General features: G+C 36.4%; 1 protein-coding gene across 1 annotated transcript in view; it reads left to right on the forward strand.

Annotated features, from left to right (window-relative positions):
• SNX7 (sorting nexin 7) overlaps positions 1 to 27,290 on the forward strand; it is a 96,455-nt gene that overhangs the window by 28,353 nt on the left and 40,812 nt on the right. Inside the window, exons 3-7 of the mRNA XM_032867198.1 lie at positions 2,349 to 2,459; positions 2,786 to 2,950; positions 5,015 to 5,213; positions 9,186 to 9,385; positions 12,168 to 12,254. Of these exons, the coding sequence (XP_032723089.1) occupies positions 2,349 to 2,459; positions 2,786 to 2,950; positions 5,015 to 5,213; positions 9,186 to 9,385; positions 12,168 to 12,254 (762 nt within the window). The remainder of the gene's footprint in view (positions 1 to 2,348; positions 2,460 to 2,785; positions 2,951 to 5,014; positions 5,214 to 9,185; positions 9,386 to 12,167; positions 12,255 to 27,290) is intronic.

Raw genomic sequence — 27,290 nt, forward strand, 5'->3', positions numbered from 1 at the left:
ATCTGTTCTCCTTGTGGGAAATTACCCTTTATTCTCCAGATTAGACTATCTAAAGTGACTGCTGTAACGTACTTTTTCTTTTGGAGATCAAGAGACGTGCCTTCCGTTAATACATATAGAAACAAGAGTGAAGATATTTATCAAGGGTTTCTCCCTCACATCCTCATCATGAAGACAGACTCCTAAATGTCCACCAGTGTGGAGTAGGTGTTAAAGTATATCCCTGATCCTAAGATTCATTTTCTCGCAAAAACGATTTTCTGTATCCTTAGAGCCTAGAGTAACTGCCCTTGACCAAAAGTCAGTGTTTGTTGAATGAGTGTGTTTTGGGGTATACATCACATGAGTCCATTAGTCCTAATCTTCAAGTACCTAAGCTTTTAAGGTCAGATATAAAAAAATTAAACACCATTTACAATATAGCTTCCATGGAAAACTGTATCCTATATTAGAAGCATCATTTGTGCTTCAGATTAACTTTTTGGAACACATGCTCTTTCTGAATTGGAGATCTGTCATCAAACCCTGTTATTCCTACAGTTGGGAAGCTTCTTTCTATCTTCTAGTGGCCAAAATTGACCACTTTAGATAGAACAACGATTTTGTCCCTGCTGTTGGGAAATAAACCATGATCTGAGCCCAGCTGAGAATACTTGTTTTCCCTTCCATATCTTAGTCTTATAACTCTTTGGGAATAGAATAAATTCTTAAAGTAGCATGAAAGAACACACTGTACTTATCTTCTGTTTTCTTCTTCTGCTTTTGCAGTATGTTAGAAAACTCTTCTAAGTCAATGACTGAGTGATGGGGATAGAATCAACCAATTATTTGACTTGATTTTGCATCTTCCTCTTGCCAGAATTTATGTCAGATTGTTCTATGTTTACTTAAAGTGTTGAAAATTCTTGAGGACATATAAAGCTCTTAACTGCCCAATTTTTGAGTATTTTAGTGTTGGTTATGCCAATTTATATTTTTGGAAATTGGTAGTGAACCTATACATATGTGCCACGCACAAGAAGGTGTTCAATAAGTATTTTTTAATGAGTGACTATAAACCATGTTTTGTGTGTGTATATATGTATGCATATGTGTGTATTTGCATATATATGTACACATACCAACTCGTATATATGTTGTTAAACTGTTTCTACTAGATTTAGTTTTCCTATTTTTACCATTTCCATAACTTGTACCCATAGTGAAGATTTCATAGTGCTTTGTGAACATTTAGTTCCTTAGACTTCTGCATCTCATTTACCTCCACTTTTTCCCAAGGAAATGTTTTGATAAAATATATTGTATGATATTCTAAACATTCATTTTAAAGGAGTAAACTTTGGAAAGTTTAACTTTTGTGAACCTTATTTCATGACAATTAAGATCGCATCAATGACTTGAACTACTTAATCCTACCATCGCATTCATCTATATGGGTGACTGATATTTCTGGTGAGTGCGAAATATGCATTCAATGTGTTATTCCATCATCATTCCTCCAGAAAAATTTCAACCTTAATAATAATATATATAATTTTTAATATGCAAAAAGTTTAGTTAATGCAATATTGTGTGAGTGAGTGTGCATTAGATAATCATTTTTTATTTGTCTTGGGATTCATGCAGTGGAAATGAGGTTGATATTGTACCCATGTTCTTCTTGTCATATATGTTGGCATAGTTTTTTGGTTTGTTGAGAACAGATATTTTATTTGCTTAATTTTCAGGATTTTAGGCATATAACTCAAAATCCCTTGAGAAATGACAGGAAGATTTTCTTTTCACATCAAATCTTCATTAATAACATTTTTTAAACAGTGGTAAAATCACTCTGTAAAATGTTAGAATTTTCATATACTAAAAGCAAATTTTACCAAAGCAATTCATTTGAGAAAATTCCAGGAAAACATTTTTTTCTCAGTTATTATTTTCCAAATTACAAAAATAGAACTTTCCTCAAATTCTGAATTCTAATCATCTTGAGAAAAATATATTTGAAACCTAAATTCAGAACACACTTTCTTGTTAGCAAGAAAGTCATGCCAAATATAATCATAGTTAAAATCTTGTGGAAGGCAGATGGCTTCTCTAAGACAGATTTTTCAGTTTGGATTTTAAATTTGAGCATGATGTTTGCTTTCTTTCTGGAAATACTGGAAAGTTTGCTTTGTTTCATCTGCTACATGAATTGATGATTACAAAAAAAGTACAGGCTGACAAACACTGAATAATTAGAATTTGTTAATTTTTCTTAGAGACCCATTTATTTCAGAATGTCTAAAATAACATTAGGCAAATGTCTCCCGTCTTATATTGCGTGTGCTGTTATTTTCTCCTTCTTTGTTCAGACATCTCGTGGGGAATTTGACTCCAGTGAATTTGAAGTTAGGAGACGTTATCAAGATTTCCTTTGGTTGAAAGGAAAACTTGAAGAAGCACACCCCACTCTGATTATTCCTGTAAGTCTGCATTTTTTTTTCCCATACGGTGGCTACCATTTTGTCTTGTGAATCATTAGAATGCCGACAGGCTAATGTCAGACCTCTGAATTCACTGAAAGTCATTGATCTTAGAAACGTTTGCTCTTAAACATTCAATCTATGTACAGATTTGTTTTTCTAAACTGTTCTAAATATGTTAAGATTTTGCAGGTTTGGGTTCTGGCATTGTGAATCTTGGAATCATCACATGCTCGAATAGTCTTCCAGAAAGGAAGAGTATAGAATTCCTTATAATCCCATGCCACATAATGCTTAGATACATCTTAAAATTTTTTTTGCCTTAGCCATTGCCTGAGAAGTTTATCGTGAAAGGAATGGTGGAACGTTTTAATGATGACTTCATTGAGACACGCAGGAAGGCACTGCAGAAATTCCTGAACCGAATTGCTGATCATCCAACTTTAACATTTAATGAAGACTTCAAAGTGTTTCTTACTGCACAAGCTTGGGTAAAGAATTTTGATTTATACTCATATAATCCTTTTGTGTCTTTATGTATAGTAGGTTGTACGCTTCCTCTTGTTTACTTTTATAAATTAGGCAGCAGCATCCTTGAATTGAGATAGATTATCAGACATTAGAGAGATATCCTTCAGATTTAACCCTGTGTCAAATTTACATGTAAACATCACAGATATCTTCTATCTTCCTCACATATACATATTCATATTTCTCTTGGTAGCTGATTTTTTTAATGTCAGGGTACTCCTTGCATATATAGCTAATACTGAACACATACAAATATGTTTCTTTTGTCACTGGTTAGGACTTTTCAACTTAGGCTAAAAGTCTTTATTAAGTGGATAGATGGTTGGATGGATAGCCATATAGAAAATATGATTTTCTTTCAATTACCTAATGAAGGGGACTGTATCTATTTCTAATGCAGAAATTTATATATTCCTCCTCTTTTTTCTTTTCACCTATGGAAATATAACTCACAAATAAGAATAATGGCTAGAGAAATTGGTCAGTATTAAATGATTGCTGACCAGTATTGAGTCTTATATCTCTCAGTTGTTGCCAAAGTGATAGAGGCTAGAAGGTGGTTCATCTCAGTCTTGACAGATAGTACTTATTTGGAAGCCCTTTGAGACTTCTGTGAAATGAATTTGTGGCCTGACTCCAGAACCTTAGAAGCTGCTAGAAACAGTCTCTGTAGTCACCATTCACAGTAATAGTTTGCCAGTTGTGACTTGCACCATCTCTGACAATGTTGACTCTATTGAGTAACGCTGTAGCACTCCTGAGAGATGCGTTACCTGGTCAAGGGTGGCATCTGTCGTCATATGCATGGAAAATCATACTGACTTGGAAGCAAACAGTTTTACTTTTTATGTATGTATGTATGTATGTATTCTTCTGTATAAGACCTTCAGGAAGGAAAATCTGGATAAAGATAATATATTATTCAACATTTGGATAAATAGCAGTATTTTTATCTGTGGATTTGCTGGTCAGCATTATTATTTATAGATTTTTTTTTCTTGTGGGTAACCTTTTATTTAATCCCCAATCTGCATTTACAAGTGGTATAACCATCACGAGAATCCCTGCGTCTTCTTCCTGGTGTTCTTTTTTAATGTGCTGTACTTCTAAAGGGTTACTTTTGTGTGGTGTCTCCTTTTATTGCATTTCTTCTTTTCGCAAGTCTGTAGCCCTCTCTTCCAGATTAACTGAAAAACAGCTAGCTACATTTATTCTTAAAAATCTTTCTCTACAGCCTGCCAGATAGTAGAGATAGTGTCACAGTTTACCCAACTTCAGTTGATTGAAGAGCTATGGTCAGAGAGTATCTATTTACAAACTACTGTAGAAACATTACAAAGACAAAGCTAGTCAGTGCTTAGCAGTGAAGCCTCTGGAATCAGACTGAGCCTTGTCCAGCACTTAACTTGGACTTAAAGCAAGCTCCTTAACCTTCTTATGCTTGTATATTCTTCTGTAAAATGAGGATAATAATAGAACCTACCTCATCGTGTTATTGTGAGTTATAGATTTAAAAATGTGAATATAGTGCCTGGAACATCCTAAGCTCTCAGTACATGTTAGCTATGATTATAACCAAAGAATTAATGAAATTTCCATTTTTTTTCCCCCAGGGAGTAGTTTAGACCCTAAGAAATCTTCTCTCAATCATTTTTCCATTAAATTCATGTTATAAAATATAGATTGCATCTCCTATCGTCCCCTTATCTCCTTCAGTATCTCTTTAAGCACAATTCCCTCTGTTAAACCTTGTTCTTTTAAAGATCCATGCTGAGAGGAAGCATGTACACATGTTTTACTTGCATACTTTGAAAAGGAATATTATCAAGAAGAATAGACTTAGAGGAAGAAGTGTACCCCAGTAAAACTCAGCTGCTTCAAACTACATTAAAGAAAAAAAGTATATGAAATATTTTTATTCTCTATTCTTCCAATGAGATTTCCTTTGGTTGGGAATATCGGAATATTCGCCTATTTGCCTCACCACAGATATTTCATTTGTTTGTCTGTCTGTCTGTTTCTAGGAACTCTCTTCTCATAAGAAGCAAGGGCCTGGATTACTCAGCAGAATGGGGCAGACGGTCAGAGCCGTTGCACTGTCGATGAGGGGAGTGAAAAGCCGTCCAGAGGAATTCATGGAAATGAATAACTTTATTGAAATATTTAGCCAGAAAATAAATTTGATAGATAAAATATCTCAGAGAATTTACAAGGAAGAAAGGGGTATGTAGCATCCCTGGGATGTGATCACAAAGTTGTTTAATTTCCAGTGGATCTTCCCATTTGCTGGTGTGGTAAAGCTACATGATGTTAGCATTTCTTTTTGGTTCTCTCTTGAGATTTCCATCTCTCTGCTTACAGCCCTCATCTGTTCTTGCGTGCCCTTTGTTTTCTCCATTAAGGTCCTTCACATACTAATCATTGTTCATTAAATTCCTGGTCTGATCTTTTCAAGGTCCCTGCCATGTCTGATTCTGATGCTTGTTCTTTCTCTTTAAATTATCTTTTTCACCTTTTACTATGCCTTGCCATTTTTTTTCTTTTTTTTTTTAAATTTTATTTATTTGATAGAGAGAGAAGTCACAAGCAGGCAGAGAGGCAGGCAGAGAGAGAAAGGGAAGCAGGCTCCCTGCTGAGCAGAGAGCCCGACATGGGACTCGACCCCAGGATGCCAAGACCACGACCCAAGCTGAAGGCAGGGGCCCAACCCACTGAGCCACCTAGGCGCCCCATTTTTTTTTCTTAATAGCCAGATATTACACTGGGTAAAAGGAATTACAATAAATAGGCCTTTAGTAATGCACTAAGGCATGGGGGAAGAGAAAGCTCCTGTAGTTTTAAATACAGAAGAGTTCTGTAGTTCTCACTATAGAAAAAGATGTTATACTTGAATGGTTCTATAGTTTTATGATCAGGTCTCAGTCTTTTACAGAGCCTATGCCTCTGAACTGTGAATTTCACAAGAGTTTTTCAGTTTTTCCCTCCCTGCTTAGCTGGGACAGAATGGCCAGAGTGGGCTGGAGTTGAGTATTTCCCTTTTTCTGGTTAACGCATTTCCTCTGAGGGCAGGCCTTTGTTGAGAAGAATGGAGTCCTCTGGCTATTTCAAAAATGGTTCATTTTCCTCTACAAGGAGCAGGAATAGTTTTTACTTAGTATCTGCTGTGGGGACCTAGTCAGTTGGTTTGAGAATCTCTGGATTGATGGCTTATGTTTTTTTTTTTATTTTCTGGGTCCCCCATTAAACAGTAAATTCCATTAGGACCAAAAAGGGAAAAGATTTATTTTATTTCTAGTATCTAGACAGTACTTAACACATAGTGGATGCTCAACTAAAACCTGTTCAATGATTGAAAAAATAAATGAATTAATGTATCATTTGGTGGTAGGAGAATTTCCTTCAAGAATCGATTGGTTATTAAAAGAAATATAGAAAAAGTTGTTATAGCTGAATGTACATTTCACTTTATCATTTTTTTTTCTCTATGCATTGGTACTTGATGATGTCATTATGGTAACTAATGTAGTTTAATAATTTGAGACTTTTTGCTCTGCCCTTGATATTTACCATTTGTCTTTTTCTTTTTCTTTTCTTCTTCTTTTTTTTTTTAATGTCAAGAGGCCAGTTGTTTCAGCTGGGTTCTGTGATTCCAGTTCTGTTAAGTACATTCTTGATGCATAGTTAAGTGGGATAGCAATTCAGAGAAGCCCCTGGAAACTTATGATGTAGGAATTTTGTAGATTATCAATGTGCTGTTTCACATTTGATCCTGCAAGGGAATAGTTTTAAGATCATTGGTATACCCTAAAATTTGTGAGATGCTCAGAAGGAAAGCTCGATTTATGGTGAACGTCATAAATATCAGTTCTCATTTTCAGGGAGTAATTGCCACTGGCCCAAACTTGAGGGATCTCTTAGTCTTTCCAATGTGAAGCCCACTTGTCAGATTTTATTCAAAGTGATGGATTGTTTTCATTTGTAGCCTAGGGAGCCTAAGCTATGTAGGACATTTCATTCATATTCAGATCATGAAAATTTATGATCGTAACTAGTGGTTTCTCTTTAAAAAAAATTTTTTTTTTATTCAAGTTTTGGGACGCCTGGATGGTTCAGTCTGTTAAGTGTTTACCTTTGGCTAAGGGTCCTGGATAGAGCCTGGTCAGTCTCCCTACTCAGTGGGGAGTTTGCTTCTCCCTCGCCCTTTGCCCCACCCCTGCTCGTGCACTCTCTCAAAGAAATAAATAAAATCTTAAAAAAATATTTTTATTCACAAGTTTTTTCTTTGATCTTATTTTCTTTTGTGTTCCCCAGTTTATTTGCCATTTTGTATTGACCACATGCCATGCTGTTTCTCTATGCTGGAGGCTGAAGGTGTAATAGGATGGTACCTGTCCTTGAGCTTAGAGTCTAGTTGGGGAAGCAGATATATTAATAGATATTGCAGTGCAACTCATTAAGTGTTTGCTTACAAATGTGATCTGAGTGCTGTGTAAGCACAGTGTAGAGTTTTAGGAAAGCTCTCTATATAAACATAAATATTGCAAGGTTTAATGATACACACTGATGTATACAAAAATTGAGAAAAAGAGATAAAGGAGAACATTTTTCTTTGCTAGAAATATTAGTTTAGTATGACCGTTACTTAAAACAAAGGGTAGGCCTAGATCAGGAGGGTGCAATTTGGAAAGGCTTAGTGGTCATGAAACTAATGCCTTTATTCAGTGACAACTAATATTTCCACTGTTTTTAAATTTTTTTAAAAATATTTTTCAGTTTACTCGATCATATAAACTTTTGATATTTTAATAGTTTAATTTAGAGTAATATAACATATTTCAACTAACCCTAATGAGTAGTAAGATGATAAAATATAGAGAATTTCATCGTATGTAAGAGATATTAGACAAAAAATTGCTCACTGCTTATACATTCTCTACCATAAAAAGCTATCACTGAAAGATGATAGTATAAAAGCAAAAATGTAAAAATATTCAGATTTTAAAATGAACTCCAAATTTTTGAGTTAATGGCTTGTCAAGTACCAAATAATCTTTTGTTGTTCACTTGTTCTCTCACTAATATGAAAATATTTATTGGATATACTGTGTTTCAGACTTTGAGATAAAAGAAAATAATGAGACTCAGCCCCTGTTCTAAGGAGCATATGGCCTAGGACCATATGATTTATGCAAGCAATTATAATAGAATGGGATTATACAAGCATAAAATTATGATAGGCGTTAATAGAAGTATAAAATTATGATCGGCTCATTGAGGACAAAGCGTCTACAAATCTTTTGGAACAGAATCAGAAGGAATTTATTTGTGCTAGGATTTAAAGGATTAGAAGTAGTTTTTCAGAAGGTAGGAAAGGCAAAGGTCAAGGCAAAGGGATATGCGTAATGTTTGAATGAGGAGAAATCATGAGCTGTTCATGAAATGAGCAATTATTTTGGCCTGAATTAAAATATCTTTGGGAGAGAATCTCAAGAGCTGAACGTGGGGAGGCCACGTAGGGACTGATCATAAAGGAGTTTCCAATTCAGTCAAGAAGCCTCAGTGTTTATGTGTTATGACAAAAATTAAAAAAGGGAGAATATTTAGAAGTCCCTTGCAGTCGTGGAGTTACACATGCTGATGAGCTGATGACAGTGGAAGCAAGAATAGATAGGTAGATGGATGGATGAGTGGATGGATGAATGGATGGATGGATAGATATTAAGAAATATTGGAATTGGTGATGGAGTAGCTCTGTGCAGGTATATGTATAGGATGATACCTGGATTTTTTGTTTAGCTCACTGTAAACAATTACTTTAAGTAGGACATGTATTCGGGAGACGGGGAGAAAAGCCAAGTTTGTTTAGGTAATGTTGCCTATGAGACACTGAGGTGTAGTTTTTTTGGTGGACAGAGGTCCATGATAGGTAATGGTGATCATGCAATTTATATTCCAAGCCAGGATACGTTTGGGAATGAAGAAGGATGCTGTTACTGATTACTCTTGGACAGTAGTCATTCAAGAACTGGCCTGAGTAGATGGGAATGACCTCTCCACTCAGTGAAAGATGATATCCATCTTTTTCTCTTCATTTAGAAAAACATAGGCGCAATGAGAAAAAGGACTTGCTTGCTGTCTTTAATATAGGGGTTTTGAAAACTTCTATCAATTGAAGAACTTACTTTTTGTTTTTAGAATATTCTGATGAAATGAGAGAATATGGCCCGATTCATATTCTGTGGTCGGCATCAGAAGAAGATCTGGCTGATACTCTAAAAGGGGTTGCCAGCTGCATTGACAAATGCTGTAAGGCCACTGAGAAACGGATGTCTGGACTCTCAGAGGCCCTGCTTCCTGTCGTACATGAGTATGTGCTTTATAGTGAAATGTTAATGGTAAGAAGGCCTCGTTGTAATTTTACCTTGGTCCCTGACCTGATTATAAGCGTTACAAAGGCAGTTTCAATTTCTGTTTTTTCACCACTATCCTTCTGTCTTAGCAGAATGCTTTGCATATACAGATACCCCATAAATATTTGTTCACTATGTGAGTGAATTGATGAGTAGAGTATGTTAATAAAGGCAGACTACTCAAAAGGAACAATGATGTGTAAGATTTACACGTAGATTTGAAACATCCTCAGTCAAAATTTACATAGAGAATATGATTAGCTTTTCTAAGCTTTTAAATTTTTACCTTAAAATTTTTAGTGTTTTAGAAATATCTTTTCATGAAAGAGTTGCTTACCCCCTTACAGGTACATTTGATGTAGCAATTTATTTATCATTATGTACAAAGTACTTGAGTGGATCCTGATGTTTGTTCTGTTTTCTGGATGCTTCTAAAAAGAAATCGTTCAAGTTAAAATGATTTTCTTTCACCAGTTGCAAAGGCTTTTCTTCCTCTTATATCAGAGTTTTGCATTTAACCTCCTCAATTCCATTTAAGGTCTCCAGATATCTGGGATTTGGCAATGCTATCTGCAGAGCTAATGTTTTTCATCCTGTATTATCCTCTGCTCACAGTACCTTGCACAAACTGGTGGCGTCAGGGTTCTGGTGTTTCAGTGTGGCCATGGGGGAAGGGAGTCTGCTTACATTCAGATATATTCCATTTTTTCTGCCATTTCTGATTGGAGTCATGTTTTCATGTACTCTTGGTTTGGTGGTGGTGGTGGTTGTTGTTTTTAATTTCACCTCTGTCTTAGTAAGAAAAGTTTTCTTAGCCTTTCAGCATAAGGTCTGCCCCGTTCGTGTTTATCACATTTAGGTCTTTCTTTCAGAGTATTCAATATTCTGTAGATATTTCAAGTTGCTGCTGTTACTTGCTTTTATTAGGGGTCTTCTATCAACAAACCCTTCTTGCTTCCCAGAAGCCTCTAATGTTTCACTGTGAAGGAGTCTCCTCCTTGTCTCCATAAATCTCCTTGGCTACATTTCATTGTTTTCCTTCATTATTGATATCCCCCTTGTGGGGCTCTTCAAAGAGCTCTGATTTGTATAATTAAAAATAGTATATTCTTCTCCCTTAATTAGATATGGTTTTCTCTTTATTATGTCAAGATGAAAATTATGTAATTTAAATCATGTATCATTGTAGGTGTGGAAAAATTATAATAGTAACCAGAAAGAATTATTTTATGGGTTCTCATTTGATTATATTATTTTGCAGACTCCTAGGGTATAATCAGTAGCACTTATATTACAGTACTGGTCTGTTTTATATTGGAAGTTTTTCTTCAGTGTGAGCTAAAATAATGAAGTGCATGCCTTGACAAAATGATTAAATTTGTCTAAATTTACTATTTATCTTCTGAAGCAACCTCTTACTTAAACTGTTTCTACCTATATGAAGCCCAGTACTTCATATTTATGGAAACAGACCTTACCTACATAAGACTAAATTGCAGTACATGTCATTTGGGTTAGAGAAAGGAAAGGGTTCCTGATAGTAATAGCAATGAAACATTGAAATAAATACAAAAGATATGTGATAATTAGCTGAATTTTCTATTGATTTCTTTGAAATAGGAGAAACGTTCATCTCTTTTGAGTGTTTTAAGTAGTGTGATTCCACCAGGCACAAAATTAGACTGAATAATTTTCAGGATGCTTTTTATCCTTAATGCCTCTCAGTTCCCAAATACAATAGCCATCTTGTCTGGCCTCCATTTAACTGCATTGTAGGTAGGTTCTTCCTCTCTTCTGAAAACCCCTGGAAGACCTGTGCCTCATTAAAACCCTTTTCTTGTATGTCCTGTGTTTCTACTCTTTCTGTTTGTGTTATTTCCTTACCTGGAGCTTGTTTTTATTTTTTCCTTAATCTGTTTAGGCCACTTGTGTTTATTATGACAATTTTATTATTTAAACTAATACTATGAAAACAAGTGAAAGATGAACACAAATAAAATGTGTCCTTGGGTCCATAACGCCTAAGTAGCATGTCTTGGAAGAAAAGTGAGTCATTCAGGGAAAAACATTGTAAAAGACTGGCAAACATTAAAGGTGAATTCTGCACTCAGATTCCTTCACGAAAGTGTTTTAAAGTGTAAGGACAACGAAACATGACATCATGGTTATTCAAGAAAACAAGATGGAACTCTTCTCAGAGAAGAGACTATGATTTGTCATCAAAAGCTTGGCTCATTGATATATTTTATACTAAAGCAAAGTCTCAAAATGTGAGTGTACACTTCAGTTTTCTGATTCCCCACTATAATTACCTATTTGATTTAACCATGCCTTTGGAATTGGTTAAGTGGGCTGCCAATTATTATAGACATTTTAGGTGACTGGCCCACCCGATGTCCCAACCACTTCACACCATAGCATATACTCTCAGTGCTCTCACAGATTTCTTAGTTTGTTTTGTTTGTTTGTTTGTTTGTTTTTGCTCTTTTTGAAGAACTGTGTATGTCTAGAGTGTTCCTAAAATACGTAACCCAGTAAGATGTGTATTGGGAAAGATGAATAAAAGATTTATGAAAAAAAAACCTCTTAATTGCTTGCTTTCAGTTTAGCTTTTAGAGATTAAAAAAACTTTAAGTAATTGTATCCCCAAATGACTGATGATTTGGGGAAGAGATGCTATTTATATTCTAAAGTGTATATTTTTTTATCATACAAATATTATTAAACCTAAGTGCAACCTGTTCCATCCTTGTGTTTTAATATGAAGGGTGTTATGAAAAGGAGAGACCAAATCCAAGCAGAACTGGATTCCAAAGTGGAAGCTTTGACGTATAAAAAGGCAGATACTGATCTGGTAAGTTTCGAAGTTTCTTCTTAGTAGTCATATAGAATTCATTGGCTGAAATTTTTATTAGCAGTGTGGAATTCCATTTCATGCTTGTTTTTAAGGATTCAGCAAATGATACTAAACTTTCTTCTAAAAATCTGTTCTACGTTGAGTACCCATTGAGTTGGCAAGCTAAACAGTGATGCTTTTCTGCTTGTCTATCTTATATTGTCTCTTATGATGAGTAAAGTATGAAGTTAATTTTTTTTTAATTAGAGTGTTAGAGGAAGGTATGGAAAGTACCTAGCATTGTTCCAGAAGGTTAGTTGACAAATCCATTTTTTGCGCGTTTTATAAGGTGTTTGTACAAAAGAAGTCAGTGTTCCTATATACTTTTCCCTAGTTCTTGTAAAAACCTTTAGAGAGGAAGTGTCTTTAGTTCCAAGTTTCATCCTTTCCTTGCAGAAGATTTTTATGGAAAATTTCAAACATAAAAAGTGATATAACAAACTCATATACCCATCACTGGGCTTCATTAATTTCCAACATTTTGTCTGCCTTTCTTCATCTGTCTCTTTCTTCACCTCCTTTTTTCTGAAGTGTTCTCATGCTGATTTGACATTATAGTCTCACCCCCCAATATTTTACTATTTATACTTTATTGTCTTTGCATATCTTCAGAGTATCATTTTGAGCCTGGAATTATTATTCTCATTTTAAAATTGAAGAAGAGGCTTTGAAGGTGGAGTAACTCTCCCAAGTTCATATAGTTCTCAAAGCAGAAGTAGGCTCAGAGGTGTTGGTATCACTTGTCTTCCTCAGACTGTGCTGCCTCCCAGAGAGCAAGTATAAAAGTGGGAAAAATTGAGGATTGCTTTGGTTAACTTCTACTGAATTCTCTATGATCCTTTTTTAATGTAAGGATTTTGTTTAGTATTGAGTACAATATTGAGTATGCTTATGGCAGATGTGTGGGGAGTCCTTGAAACCCCCCATTAATATTAGTATCGTAGCCCCCATCCCATCCTGGTTTGGGGTCAGCCTCCCTCTTCTCAGCTTTAATGTTCTCCCTGACTTTAATCATCTAACAAGAGATATGATTTCATACTTACTGGTTTTCTTTGTAATCCTTCTCTCCCTCCCCACCTGTAATCTAAGCACCTGAAAGGCAGGGATTTTTTATTTGAAGTGTTTTATTTGAAGTGTTTTTATTTGAAGTGTTCTCAGCCCCTAAAACAGTGCTGGAAATGTGGTAGCCACTCAATAAATATTTAGTGAGTAAATGAATGAATGAAAATTGCAGTGATTGCTCTGATTCACAAAAACATACTAAAGATTTAAAGCAAGAAGTCTCTATAAATTCAGACTTTGTGTAGAACATTGAGACTTCACCAAGAAGTGACTATGAATTACCCTCATCTCCCTTAAACTATTTTTGTTTTTCAAACTCGAGCTCTTTCTCCTGGATGGAGAGCGAATGGGCAGTCGTGGACTGCAGTGGACAGAATAGGAGAATGGCATCTGAGAGAGAAAATAATGGGAAATGTAAAGCCAGTGGAACTAATGCTCAATGGGGAATCATTTTGCCATTACCTCAAGATGAGAAAAAAGAGGAAACCCAAGGTTAACCTTTTCTTCACAGCAAGGAGTGTGTGTGTATGTGTGTGTGTGTGTGTGTGTGTAGATTTAAAGAGTCACTTGGAAAGAACAAAAGAGGGAGCACATGTACAGAAATTATAATTGTGTCTTTTGAACTGAGGATTCTTTTTATTTAAGTAATTTTTAAAGATATTGAAATTAGCAATTAGATAAAATTTGCCCTTGACTAAATACTAGATAAAGTACAGTATTTTAAAGTTTCAGGAGAATAGTTAAATGGCTTAAAAACCAAGCATCTGTTCAGAATGGTTTATATTCATATTTTAAAGTGAAAGGAAGAGTAATTGAGATTGTTCCAACCACAAAAATATAGGAAAAAATAGTTTGGGCCCAAATATGGCTAGGCTTTCCCAACTCAACTAAAAAAACACATTTTTTTTCATTTGACTTGCAAATATTTTGTCTTTTGCTCTATAAAAATTTCCTTGATATCTCATTATAACCTAATGATCCATCTGTATTTATGATTTCATTTTATGTGTATGTGTCATATCTACTATAAAGTATTTTTTACCTAGTTATCTGCTATGTTGTTAAGATTGGAGAAATTTGAAACTTTAATTATCTGCATTATACTCTGTAAGATATTTTAAATTAAGATTTGAAACAGACACATTTAACAGACGTTGCAAATGTGGTGTGGGGTGTTTTTTTTTTTTGTTTTTTTTTTTTTGTTTTTTGGTTACCCATCAAAACAGATCCTTCCTAAAATGTATGGGGACTAATTTAATGATTTATGAATGGTACCGTTTACATTTTCAAGCAGCTTATTTGTTTGCAGACCTCACTTCCAAATCACTATGTGTTATGACGGTATCTTTGGGAGAAACCTTCCAGGGTGACTCTCAAAATGAACCTGCCACGATTGGTCACAGAACAACCGGAGAGAAGTTGCTTAGAAATATGCAGGATAGGGTCACCATGGAAACGCGCCCTTGTGAGGTCCTTCTAAGGAGCCATCCTTTTCAGTCACCATGGCGACCCTGGCAGAGAACTGAATATAGCAGTCTAGCCTGGTTGTTTACCATGGCAACTCAAGCAGGTCCACTTTGGAGACAACCCTGGGGCCATTTCTATGGAGACCTACCGGGGCTGCCTTTAGAGGCCCCATCAAAGTCACCTTTGGGTGGGATGCTATATGCAAACCCAGCAAAGCAACTCATAATGAAAAGGTCCGTGAAATGAAGCTTTACCAAGAAGGGCAAAAACTAGGAGAGTTATAATTTTTGGGTAGAAATTAGCAGAGTTGTAACATTCCAGAGGTCCTTTGGGCATATCAGGTGATCATTATGTGGGCTTTGTGGCAAATGAAAAGGACTGGACTTCTACCTTGCCTGTAATTTTGTAAACTCTGCAAATGGACAATAATGGTATTATTTTTACTTTTATTCATCACACAAATATGCCTACAAAAATGTGTTTTCCTGCAAACTAAAACAGTGCTTTAGAGTGAATTCTTTGATTTATTATCTGGGTGGTTGTAAAGTGGCAGCTTCTTAGAGCTTGTGGTTTGTAGTTCTTATCTCATAACAATAAAGTCAATCGTTTTAAAATGACCTAAACTCAGCAAAGACTTTCAGAATGCCCATTTGAAGGTCAGTTCAGCTGTTTGTCTATTTAGAGTTTTGACATTTAGGCTTTGAAATTAGGGAGATGTAGGATCCAATCCTAGCTCATCTCATTAAGTCTGTGATCTAGGGCATGTTTCCTCACTTCTTTTAGCCTTGTTTTATCATGTATAATTTGGGGGAAAATTATTAAAATCTTTCTAATAGATTTGTTTAAGGGTTAAATGATACAATGGAAGTAAGTTATTTGACTCCTAGTAGGCACTCAGTAGTTGTTAGCTGTTTTTTTGATGACTTTATAGAACTAATATTTGAGGTGGCTCATGTAAAATGACTTCAGAATCATTCCTTGAAGAGCAGGGAGCATGTTACATGTACAGTCAGTATTATGAAAAGTAGTAAAAGCTCAAAAAGCATGCTAAGCTTAGAAAACTAGGTTGCTGTATAGAGAGCAGGTATAGGGGAGATGAGGAGATGCGTCTGTAAGGATAAGCCACAGTCAGATAGGAAGGGAGCCTTGTTGTCTGGCAGGGTGAGGACAATGGACTTGATCCTTTGGGCAGCATGGATCGAGTGGGAGCCTGAACTGAAGAAGCAGTAGGGGAGAGAGGGTGGTAAATCTGAGAGAGTTTTAAGTGGAAGATAGAATCCATAGCAGTTAAAGAATGAAGGGAAGCCAGTGTTTCAAGTTGTTAGTGACTCTTTGCATCTCTAGTTTGCAGGGAGGGCAGATAATGAATGGCTTTAGAGACTGAACTGTAGCATATAAAATGGAGGAGAAAATGAGAGATGTGCAACTTTATGTCATGATAAGATGACCTTTAAGGTCGAGATATTCAGTGAAACCTGCTGACAAATGTTGTTGAGGACCTACCATAAGAGAATCACTTGCAAGCAGTGGGGAGATGGCAGTCAAGAAAAGCAGACCCTCATTCTAGTGGATGGAGAGAAGAATAAACATTAATGAATTAAAATTTAAGTCGGTGGTCCTATAATGATAAGTGTGGAGAAGAGGGAGTGTTGGGGAGCAGTGAAGTTTAAAATCGGGGGTCAGGGAAGGTCTTACCAAGAAGGTGATCAAGTAAAACCTGAAAGGGGTGAGGTCTTGAGCTACATGAATATCTGGGAGCAGAGCATTTCAAGTAGAGTCAGTAAGTACAAAAGGGTAAATATGCCTGCGCGGTTCAGAAAAAGCCTGGAGACCAGTGTTGCTGGCGTGGAATGAGCAAGTGGAAGAGTTACAGGAAATAAGGTCAGAGGGTCAGATCATGAGCTCTGGTCTCCGTGAAATAGGAAGAAAACAGTTGAACTGAGGAGTAACACCCATCAGATGTAAGTTATGAAACAATTACTGTGCCTGGGGAACACAAGAGATGGTGCGTATGTGCTGGGTGCATGGGATAGGAAAACACCAGCTCTGGAGATTAGCTCTAACAAACTGAGACATCAAAGCTCGGATCAGGGTGAAAGTGGTGTGAAGTGGTCAGATTCCAGATTTTTGCGAAGGTAGAGCTGTTTGCTATTTGAACATCTATGGATTGTGAGTGGGCAAGGATGACCCCAAGGTTTTGGGCCTGAGCAACTGGAATTGGCCTGAATTGAATTAGCAGATAGTATATAAAGCCATGAGATTTGCTGAGGTCACTAATAGATGAGAAAAAGAGAGGTCCCAGGACTTAATGGGACTGAGCCATGGCATATTCCCATATTAAAAACCAGAGAAGGGGGCACCTGGGTGGCTCAGTGGGTTAAAGCCTCTGCTTTCGGCTCAGGTCATAATCCCAGGGTCCTGGGATTGAGCCCCGCATCAGGCTCTCTGCTCCGCAGGGAGCCTGCTTCCTCCTCTCTCTGCCTGCCTCTCTGCCTACTTGTGATCTTTGTCTGTCGAATAAATAAATAAAATCTTAAAAAAAAGAAAACAACAACAACAACAACAAAACCAGAGAAAGATTAGCCAGAGGAGAAAGAAAGGAAATTTATACGCTTTGGCTGCTGGTAAATGATGGGACCAACACTATGAACTCAACAGATTTATTAAGGATCATTCAACTTTTTAGCCACTTCTCCATTACGAGGCGTTTATAAAAATAGCTTGATACAGAATAGTTAAATAGAGATAATAAAGTACTTCGAGAAAAATCGAGGGTTGTATTATGTGCCCCAATAAAGAAGATACTCAGTGAAATAGATACTGCTCCAAGTAAGAGAATTTCTGACTATGGAGATAAAAGTATAATAGTAACTGAGATTATGAGGAAAATTCAGATATTTGAGGGAATTGTGGTTTTTGCAGTTTCGTTATTAAGTTTTCAGAGTCAGAGCTTCTGTTGGAGAATGCTTATTCACTTCGCTGCTTAACTGCAAGATAAGTCAGGTTCATCTGTTGTGCTAAATAATGCTGCATATCCATTTTATTTTTGTTTTTATTTTTGAATGGATGATTTATAGTTTTCCACTCAAAGCAGCATTCAAATATAAATGAATATGAATACATTTGACATTTAGCAATATGTGCATAGAGTCTGAGAGTTGGATCTAGATATAATGCCATAGCTGTTGAGCCGTGTATTTATGTGAGCAAAAAAAAAAAAAAAATGCATTTTCATAAGATCATTATGATCCAGATTTGCATATAGCCACATTCAGTAGATGCAAACAGATACCAAATTTATTCAAGCTGGCCTTTGCTCTGTATGACTTGCTATTTTTGAACCAGTATTTTACTCTTGTCCTCAAAGAGTGGCTATTAATCTTCAAGCCTTCTTAAAAGTGTACTAAATGCTGCACAAAGCAAGACTGGCTTTCTTCTGAGCTTCTAGGAAACGATAGTATTGACATAACTTCTTTTTTTGTGTGTGTGGTGGGGAGGGGACAGAGGTCCCTTCTACCTTTTCTTGGGTATTTATTGTCTTCCCTCTCTCCCCTGACCTTTTTACAAATTTATTCCTGTATGCCTCATTCCTGTATTACTGTATGCCTCATTTCTTAGTATCAGTTTTCCTCTCTCTGCTTTTTTGTCTGTTTGCATCTTTGTGTGTGTCTCTCACATACACACAGGGACACACATGTACATGTACCACACTCATCCAGTGGTAAAGGACGTGACACTATCCAGTGGAAGGAAAAGGGACTTTTTTCTTGCATGTTTCCTTTTATCCATTTATTCTAGAAGGCATCCAGCAGACTTTTCCTTGTTTTTCACAAGCCAGAGTTGTGAAAAGTCCGTGATTGAGACGGTTACTTAGAGTGGGAATGAGGCATCAGAATAGACTTAGATAAGCCAACAATATGCTCCGTGATACACATGCCAGAAGAAAACCAGGGCTCTTTCAGGTAGTAAGAAGGGGAGTGGAGAATGGGTTCTGGGTGAACAACTAATAGACATGTGCCACAAATACACAGTGTAGCACATATTGGAGTAGTATACCACAGCTGGGTAGGAGTTAAGGACGGCAGAATGGGGGAGGCTACAATCAAAATGGCCCTCAGCAGCTTCTCCTCCCAGAACAGAGTCCCTGGCAGTGCCCAGAATTCCTCTTCCTCTATACCTTCACTGGCAGGCCTCTCATTCAGGGCATCATTGATTTGAGTGGGGGAGGGTGGAACATGTACTCCTATTTATATAATCCTATAAAGGAGGCTAGTGGATATTTGAGTCAATGGTAAACGTCATGTCTACCCTATGAGTAAGAGTCTGTTGAGTCTGGGATCTCCATCTGAAATTATACCATATTACTTTCCCCCCTAACATTTATTTTTATGCTCCTGGCACTTCTAAGTAGAGCCGTCCCTGCAAAGTATTTCACACAAGGGCTCAACCCAATTGCACAGCTGCATGTAATTTCAAGCACAGTACTGTGATCCTTTGTAATTTTAGGCAAGTTACTTATATCCTCCTTCTTTAATTTCCTCAACTGTAACAGTTGTGGGGAGTATCTTCCCCAGAGTGTTGTTAAATCAACATCCGAAAACTTAGTCCAGTGCCTAACTAGTGTTAGACTGTAAATATGTTTATGAGCAATATTAGAAGAACTTTCTTTGAAGTATATATTGGATGTTTCATTATTCTGGAGCAGAGTTCAAGTATGGTTATAGTTTCACTTCTTGAACCTTCACAATGTCAAAAAAATATGTATTTTTTAAAAAGAGGCAGCAGTTAGCTTGTCTGAAAAGTGACTGTTCCCAGTGACCTCACCTAGTCACTCTAGGTAATTGACTAGATACTTTAAAATGTATCTAAATCAGTACAATTAAAAAATTGTGTTTTGGACTACATAGGGTTATTTTAACTAAACTGTACTTGGTATTATGCCATTGATTTATAATGAAGGACATTTTAAGAAGGAGAACCATAAATCCCTTTATGAGAAGCAACAACATCACTGACTACATTTTATTTTTCATTTATGAGGACTCTTGAGAGAAGTTTCATTTATGTCTCAGCATCAGCAATAGGATCTAATTTCTCCTGAGCTATTAGCTTTTTCTTTCAGTATATAAACATCAGGTTTTATGCCTGATCCTATCACACCCTTTACATCACTTACTAGGCTATTAAGAACCCCAATTCAGATCTAGTTCTATGTGGCAAATAAGTGTGTCTTTTGTGTGTCACCCTCGCCCCTGGCTTTAATCATGTTTTTTCCCTACTCTATTTTCTCTTTGCACTAATGCCTTTATCAACTTATGTGGTTTAAGCTAGTCCTAGAGTATAACTTTTGAGGCCATCTCAAATCTAATATGGAATAAGTGAGAAACGGCAATAAAAAGTATTAAAGTATTTCAAATCAACTAAAAGATCAACACATTTTTTATAATATATTTGTGACAAGAAGCATGTTTTAGTCAATTTTTTTTGGAACCCACAAACACTAGCACATCTGTTGAATGCTTGCTGGCTCATGTTAACTTTTACCAAGAAAATTAGTCAGGAGATATTTGAAGGTGAAGTGAAAAACTTGAATTACTTCCAGAAATTTTTACCTATGGAATTTTCTTAGGGAATGTATTACATTTTAATGTTTATTGTTTTGAAAAAAAAGAACACATAAACCTACAGTCTTGATGAATAAGGCTTGTGTATATTTGTGGTGGGTGAGGGTAGAAGGAAGGAGGAGACAATGGAAGATTGTAAAAAAACAGAGGCAGTATAACATTGTGATAGATGATTTTCTAAAGGAAGATTGTTAGCTCCCTGTCTTTCTCTAGGAACATCCCCCCCCCCCAATGTTTTAACTGCAACAGAAAAAGTAACAAATGGATAAGTGAAAGAAGTGGTTTAACATTCTAGCCATTTCTTCTCGGGATTTAAGAAATTCTACTTACGGTGCCCTTGTGGATTTGTGGTTTGGTCTGTGGAGTTCTGTGCACTGTAGATATAATAGTTTGAATAGCTGTCCCATATAGAAACTCAAAATAGATTCAATTTCCTTTTAATTTGGACTTTTTGTTAATAAGAAATATGTCCTAAGGGTCTATCTTACATATCTCTTTCACTCCCGGCCCTGCCTGGGCACTCAATAAATATTTGATTATGCTTAGAGCAATAACACACTGAGAGTCTGAAGCCTGGAGAGAGCTTTGATTCACTTTTACTTAACTTGTGACCTTAATCAGACATTAATTATTCTTTATCCATGAACATGCAGAAATAATACTTACTTTGAAGAAAATTTTTTTGAAGATGAATTAATGTTTATAAATCTAGAGCTTGTGTCAGTAAAAATTTTGGTTAAGTTAGAGGAAGAAAGTATAAAAGAATAATATGCTAGGGAAGATATAATGGTACCATGAAATATGTTATTTAAAGTATGAATCATTTAAATAGGAATTCTAAAAAAAACACTGTATTGCCACAAAGAAATTCAGTAGTTTTTCTTCTAGAACAGTGCTGGATCACTAAATTAAGTGCGTTTTGATTTGTTAAATTTCTAGGTTTTGGAAAGGAAACATTTTTTCCTCTATTAAATCATAGTCAATAGGGCAGTAAGTTTAGGGGGAGATACCATTCAACTTTCAAAGAGGTTCTACACCCAAACTAGTGCTTTCCATTGTATATGCATATTTTGCATCTATTTAGTACCTGTAGTGCCAGGCACTGTGCTGATCATTTGCATATATTATTGAATGTATAATACTGTGAGGTCAGTAGTAGTTTATTCCCATTTTGTAGATGAGAAAATCGAGGCCTAGTTTGTCAGTCAGCCAAAAGTTATTAGCTCCTTCCTCCTTGTCCAAGCACTTGGCTATGGGAAAGTTGCAGGGATGGGGACCGAAAAAGCCCCTCTCCTAAAAGGTGATTATAGTCTACTTGGGGGATACTAAAGATAAAGGAAAAAGCAATAAATGACTATGATAATTTGATAAACAGATTAAATAAATTCAATAATAGTAAACTTAAATTAAATTAAATAATTTAATAAATAATGAAGAGACTAAAACTGGGTGATGTGATAGAGAATGCCAGGAAGGGAAGAGAAGGCCTTTCTGAAAAGGTAACATTGAGGACAGCTGAAGGCTGATAAGGGGAATTCATTCCAAAGATCTGGACCCAAGTGTTCTAAGAAGAATCCATGCAAAGCTCTGAAATTGATATGGGCTCTGCATGTTCTGGGAGTTCAGTTACATCGAGTGTAGCTGGAATATAGAAGACGAAGGGGCAGAGGCTGGGGATGAGGACCGAGCAAGCAGGATAAGAACACGTAGGTCTTGGGTTTTATTCTAGTTGCTGTGGAGAGCTACTGACAAGTTCCAAGCAGGGAAGACTTACAATGTGGTATGTTGGGTGCTTTTAAGTTTGGTATTTTTTAAATCTTAATTGACTTATAGAAAATTGTAAGTACAGTTCAAAGATCCTTTTTTTTACCCCCTTGAACCATTGGGAAGTCAATTGCAATCCTTATACTTAGGACTCCTTGATGGTGCATGTTTCTTACACACAAGGACACTCTCCTACACAGCCATAATACAAACAGCAGTATCAATAAGTTATCATTGGAACATGACTTTCATCTAATGCTCAGACCCCATTCAGATTTTGCCAGGGTTTGCAGTGTTATTGACAGCATTGAGTTACATGTCTTCTTCAGTCTGCAACAGGTCTTTCATCTTTCCTTGACTCTCATGACCCTTTCACTGGAGAGGCCAGTTATTGTTCAGAATACCTCCAATACCAGCTTGTTTGATTTGTTCCTTATGATTAGATTTAAATTATCAATCTTGGACAGGAATATTGCATAAGTGATGCTGTGATCTTCTCATTGATCTCTGTCAGGTAGCACAGGATTTTTTTTTTTTAATTTTATTTTTTATAAACATATATTTTTTCCCCAGGGGTACAGGTCTGTGAATCGCCAGGTTTACACACTTCACCGCACTCACCATAGCACATACCCTACCCAATGTCCATAACAACCCCACCCCCCCAACCCCCCTCCCCCCAGCAACCCTCAGTTTGTTTTGTGAGATTAAGAGTCACTTATGGTTTATCTCCCTCCCAATCTCATCTTGCTTCATTTACTCTTCTCCTACCCCCTTAACCCCCATGTTGCATCTCCTCTCCCTCATATCAGGGAGATCATATGATAGTTGTCTTTCTCTGATTGACTTATTTCGCTAAGCATGATACCCTCTAGTTCCATCCATGTCGTCGCAAATGGCAAGATTTCATTTCTTTTGATGACTGCATAGTATTCCATTGTGTATATATACCGCATCTTCTTTATCCATTCGTCTGTTGATGGACATCTAGGTTCTTTCCATAGTTTGGCTATTGTAGACATTGCTGGTAACACAGGATTTTTATTTGGCCAGTTAATGACATTGTCCTCTTGGATCAGCTGACGAAGGTGTTGTCTGCCCAGCTTCTCTGCTGTAAAAATCACTCATTTCCCTTTGTAGGTAATAAACACTTTGTGCAGAACTACTTTGAGACTATATAATTACACCATTCCTAATCATACTCTAAACTTCCAATTGATTCATGTATGTATGTGTGTGTTGTGTATGTGGTTGTAGTTTTCTGTTAGTCAGTAGGTCCATTACTATCCCTATGTATTTTGATATGCAAATTGCCCTCAATTTACCTAATAAGGCAGTTTTCAAGCTGTTTTTTTTTTTTTTTTCCCTTTTGACATGCTCCCATCATTCTTTCTCATACAACAAAATGTTCCAGGCTGTTGTACTTTTCTTGCCCTCAGTCCTTTTTCTAATAAGCCCTGGTTACTTTTAGTAGAAAAAATTATATTTAGAATACAGTATCTTGGCATATTGGCACTTGGGTGGCTCAGTCAGTTAAGCATCTGCCTTGGGCTCAGTTCATGATCTTGGGGTCCTGGGATTAAGCCCTGCTTCAGGCTCTCTGTTCAGCAGGGAGTCTGCTTCTCCCTCTCTCTCTCCCTCTGTGATCTCTCTCACTTTCACTCTCTCTCAAATAAATAAATAAAATCTTTTTTTAAAAAAAGGAATACAAAAAAAATAAAAAAAATTAAAAAAGGAATACAGTATCATGGCATTAGGTATGTTTGTTGCTAGGGAGGTGTCACTAAATCCAAGGCCTGAGTGGATAGAGATAGGGAATGTATCTGTGTGTAACCACACACACACACACACGTATTTATATCTGTATTTATTTGTCCAATTATATATATTAAAAATAGAATTCATACCAATGTCTCTAGTTCAGATTCAGTGTCACAAGGGCTTGCTCCATTTTTTCTTTGCTTATTTGCAGTTCTCTTTCTGACAATGAGAACCAGTGCCCATTATCCTTCATAAATCCTGTTTGATCAATCCTTTGTTTGTAACCAGTCTTACGTGGGTCTTGTCATCTTCTTTCCTACGTACCTCACTCCACATGGGATTTTGTATCCTAAGCTGGGCCACATCCATCCAAGAGCATCTTTACACTCTAGAATTCTGTTTCCACATGCCAGCCCTCCACCCCACCGTCCCCCACAATAAGGCTGGGTTTTAATTTCCCATTCCAGACCACTTTTTGAAGGGATTACTTCATCATCTTGCAAATGCTTTGGTATCCTTCTTTGGGCCACCCTTGCCTCTCTTCCTCCACCAGCATGGACAGCCGCTTTGCTCTGCCCCACCAAGTAAGTTTCAGGACTGAATTGTTCAGGAAGAGAAAGGGAAATGGAAGAACTCGCAGTTGCTTTCAGATACCCACTCTGCTTCCTGCCTGGGAAACAAAAAAACCTGCTGAGTCTAGTACAAAAGGAAGATGATGATGGCATAAACTAACGCAGTTGTCATGGAGATTTTGATATGAAAGGTTAAAGCGATTAGTGCACAGTTATGCAGCTAGTTCACAAGCAGACCAGACCTATAACCTCGCACTACACACCCAGGTCTCTTGTAAATACTATTTTTTTTTCCTGATGGGTGGGCCAGAAGCCAAGAGAATCTGAAGACAAATAACAGTTATTTTCTACTAAAATCAAAACAGAAAGGAATTTTAGGAATTTAGTGCTTTCTCCTTTTATCCCCTCCTAAAAATCATATGTAGAAATCATGATACATTGGAAATTGCAACTTGAAAATGCTTTGGAACATACAGAGTTGTTGATGAACTCAGAAACTTGAAATTCTTTTTGTCTTCTTTTAAGGAATTATGACATAGAATTTTATTTTACCAGGTCAGTATGTTATGCTAAAACTAACTGACGATGACGATGATGATGATGATCACTTAGTATTTCTTGAGTACTTTCTGTGCTTCTAAGTGCTGTCTATGTATTATCTCATGTCTCACACAGTACAGTGAGGGAGGTAATATTACTTCCTCATTTTACAAATGTGAAAACCAAGGCATAAAGTTACTGGCACAGTGTTGTACGTGTTGGAGTTATTGAAGCAGGACTCCAGAAAGTGTGCTATAAACTGTATTCTAATTAGATTAGGTTAGATATAAAACTGTATTCTAGGGCAACACGTGAAAAGATGCTTATCAACATTGCTTCAAGTAACTAATATCAATCAGTTAGAGTTTGCATGTGTGATAAATTCTATTTGCCATTTCTGCTGCAGAACATTAGTGGTGATTTTGAAATCTTCCGTCACAGTGAACTGGCAGTTTTCACGGCATTAATTTTAGAGTAAATTGACCTGCTTTGCTTATCTCTCACTAAAAAGAAGGTGTGAAATGAATTAAAGAGGCACAATTTCTTCCCTCATGTGTGTCAGTGTTTCTCAGTAGCAGTGTGGCCTGAGAAGGGGTATGAGTTCAGGATCAATAGGGCATTTTTCAAAATATACAAACATGCAGAGGTTCTGCCCTGCCAGGAGACCCCCTGATCTAGAAGCTTTTAATTTAAAATGAGTAAGAAAGAAGACAGAGAAATGTATTCAAAACAAATCTTTCATGTATTAAAAGAGCTGGTGCATACCTTACACCAAGAAAATGCTGGACACATTATGGAGAGTCCATAAATGAGGCTGTGGAAAGGGTGTGGACACATACCAGATATGGTCCTCATGATCACGTGGAGAGATACAAATGTGAGCCCCCCCCACGATACACGTTTCCCGATGACGATCACTCACAGACAAGGTTTTTGTCTAATGTCAAATTTTTAGTTATAACATTTAGATTAACTTAGTTATACACATTTAAGATCGCATGTGTATATGAAGATGGGGTTTTCTAATATTAAATAATATTGGAATTAATAATAATTAAATGAATTAAATAATATATTAGTGTAGAAGTATCACCTTTTCCCACTCACTTGGATCTTCAACATTTCTTCTGAGTCATGAGTCTCTTTTCATTGGAGAAGGTTATATATTCATACAGTTCAATAATCAGGAAAAAGGAGTCCAGATTCTTTATTTCTGTGCCTTACTTTTGAATCCTTATGTGATATATCCCTACAGATATTATTTCCAACCATCAGTACTCATTTAGATGACTTAAGAAACTTCAACATTTCGTTTCTCCCCAAACATGTATACTATTGCTCTCTAACGTAAGAACTTAGCATGTTGTTGGAAAAAAAAAAAAAAAAACTAAACTAAAATGATTTGAATAGGTAATACCTTCAAATGGTTCAAAATTTATAAATTTTAAAACTCACATTTAATGATAAGTCTTCTTCCCATCCCTGTATCCTTGGTCTGTCAACTCCCACCCCCCACGTTACAAATGCATGCTGTCGTTAGTTACTTTTCTGGCCTCCCGTGTTTCTTCATGGATGTACAACAAATACAAATATACATCCTAATTTCCCTTTTCTTAATGAATGTGGTAATATGCTATAAAGTTTTGGCACTTTGCTTTATTAATATAATACACTGTCTTAGCATTACAGTCACTGGACTTTTACAGCTACATGGTATTCCATTGTATGAACGTATCAAAATTAATTTAACTCCTGCTCACGCCTGTTTACTTCTAATCTTTTGCTGCTTTTATATAAACAACCTTTCTGTGAATAACCTCATACAAATGTTTTATAAATGCACCAGTAGATCTATAGAATAAATACCTAGAGGTTAAATTGCTGAATCAGAGGCTATTCAGTTTTGAAATTTCCTTACTAAATGTGGAATCTTAGACAAAGGACAAAGGAGTTAACTTCTTGTCCTTGATTGAGTTTATTAGTTTGTAGGATAGAAATAACAGTACCTAGCTCACAGGGCCAAATGTGTTAATATATACAAGGTTCTTAGAATAGTGTCTGGTCCAGAGGAAGGTTCAAAAGAATTAGATGTTGCTGTTATTGTTGTTGTTGCTATTATAATTAGCACCAAATTGCTTTCCCTGGGGAGAATTGTTTACATTCTCACCGGGATGTTTTTGATTGCCTGTTTACTCCTGTACCCT

The sequence above is a fragment of the Lontra canadensis genome, unplaced genomic scaffold (genome assembly GCF_010015895.1).
Source record: "Lontra canadensis isolate GAN:19392208 unplaced genomic scaffold, GSC_riverotter_1.0 scaffold33, whole genome shotgun sequence".
NCBI classification, from domain to species: Eukaryota; Metazoa; Chordata; class Mammalia; order Carnivora; family Mustelidae; genus Lontra; species Lontra canadensis.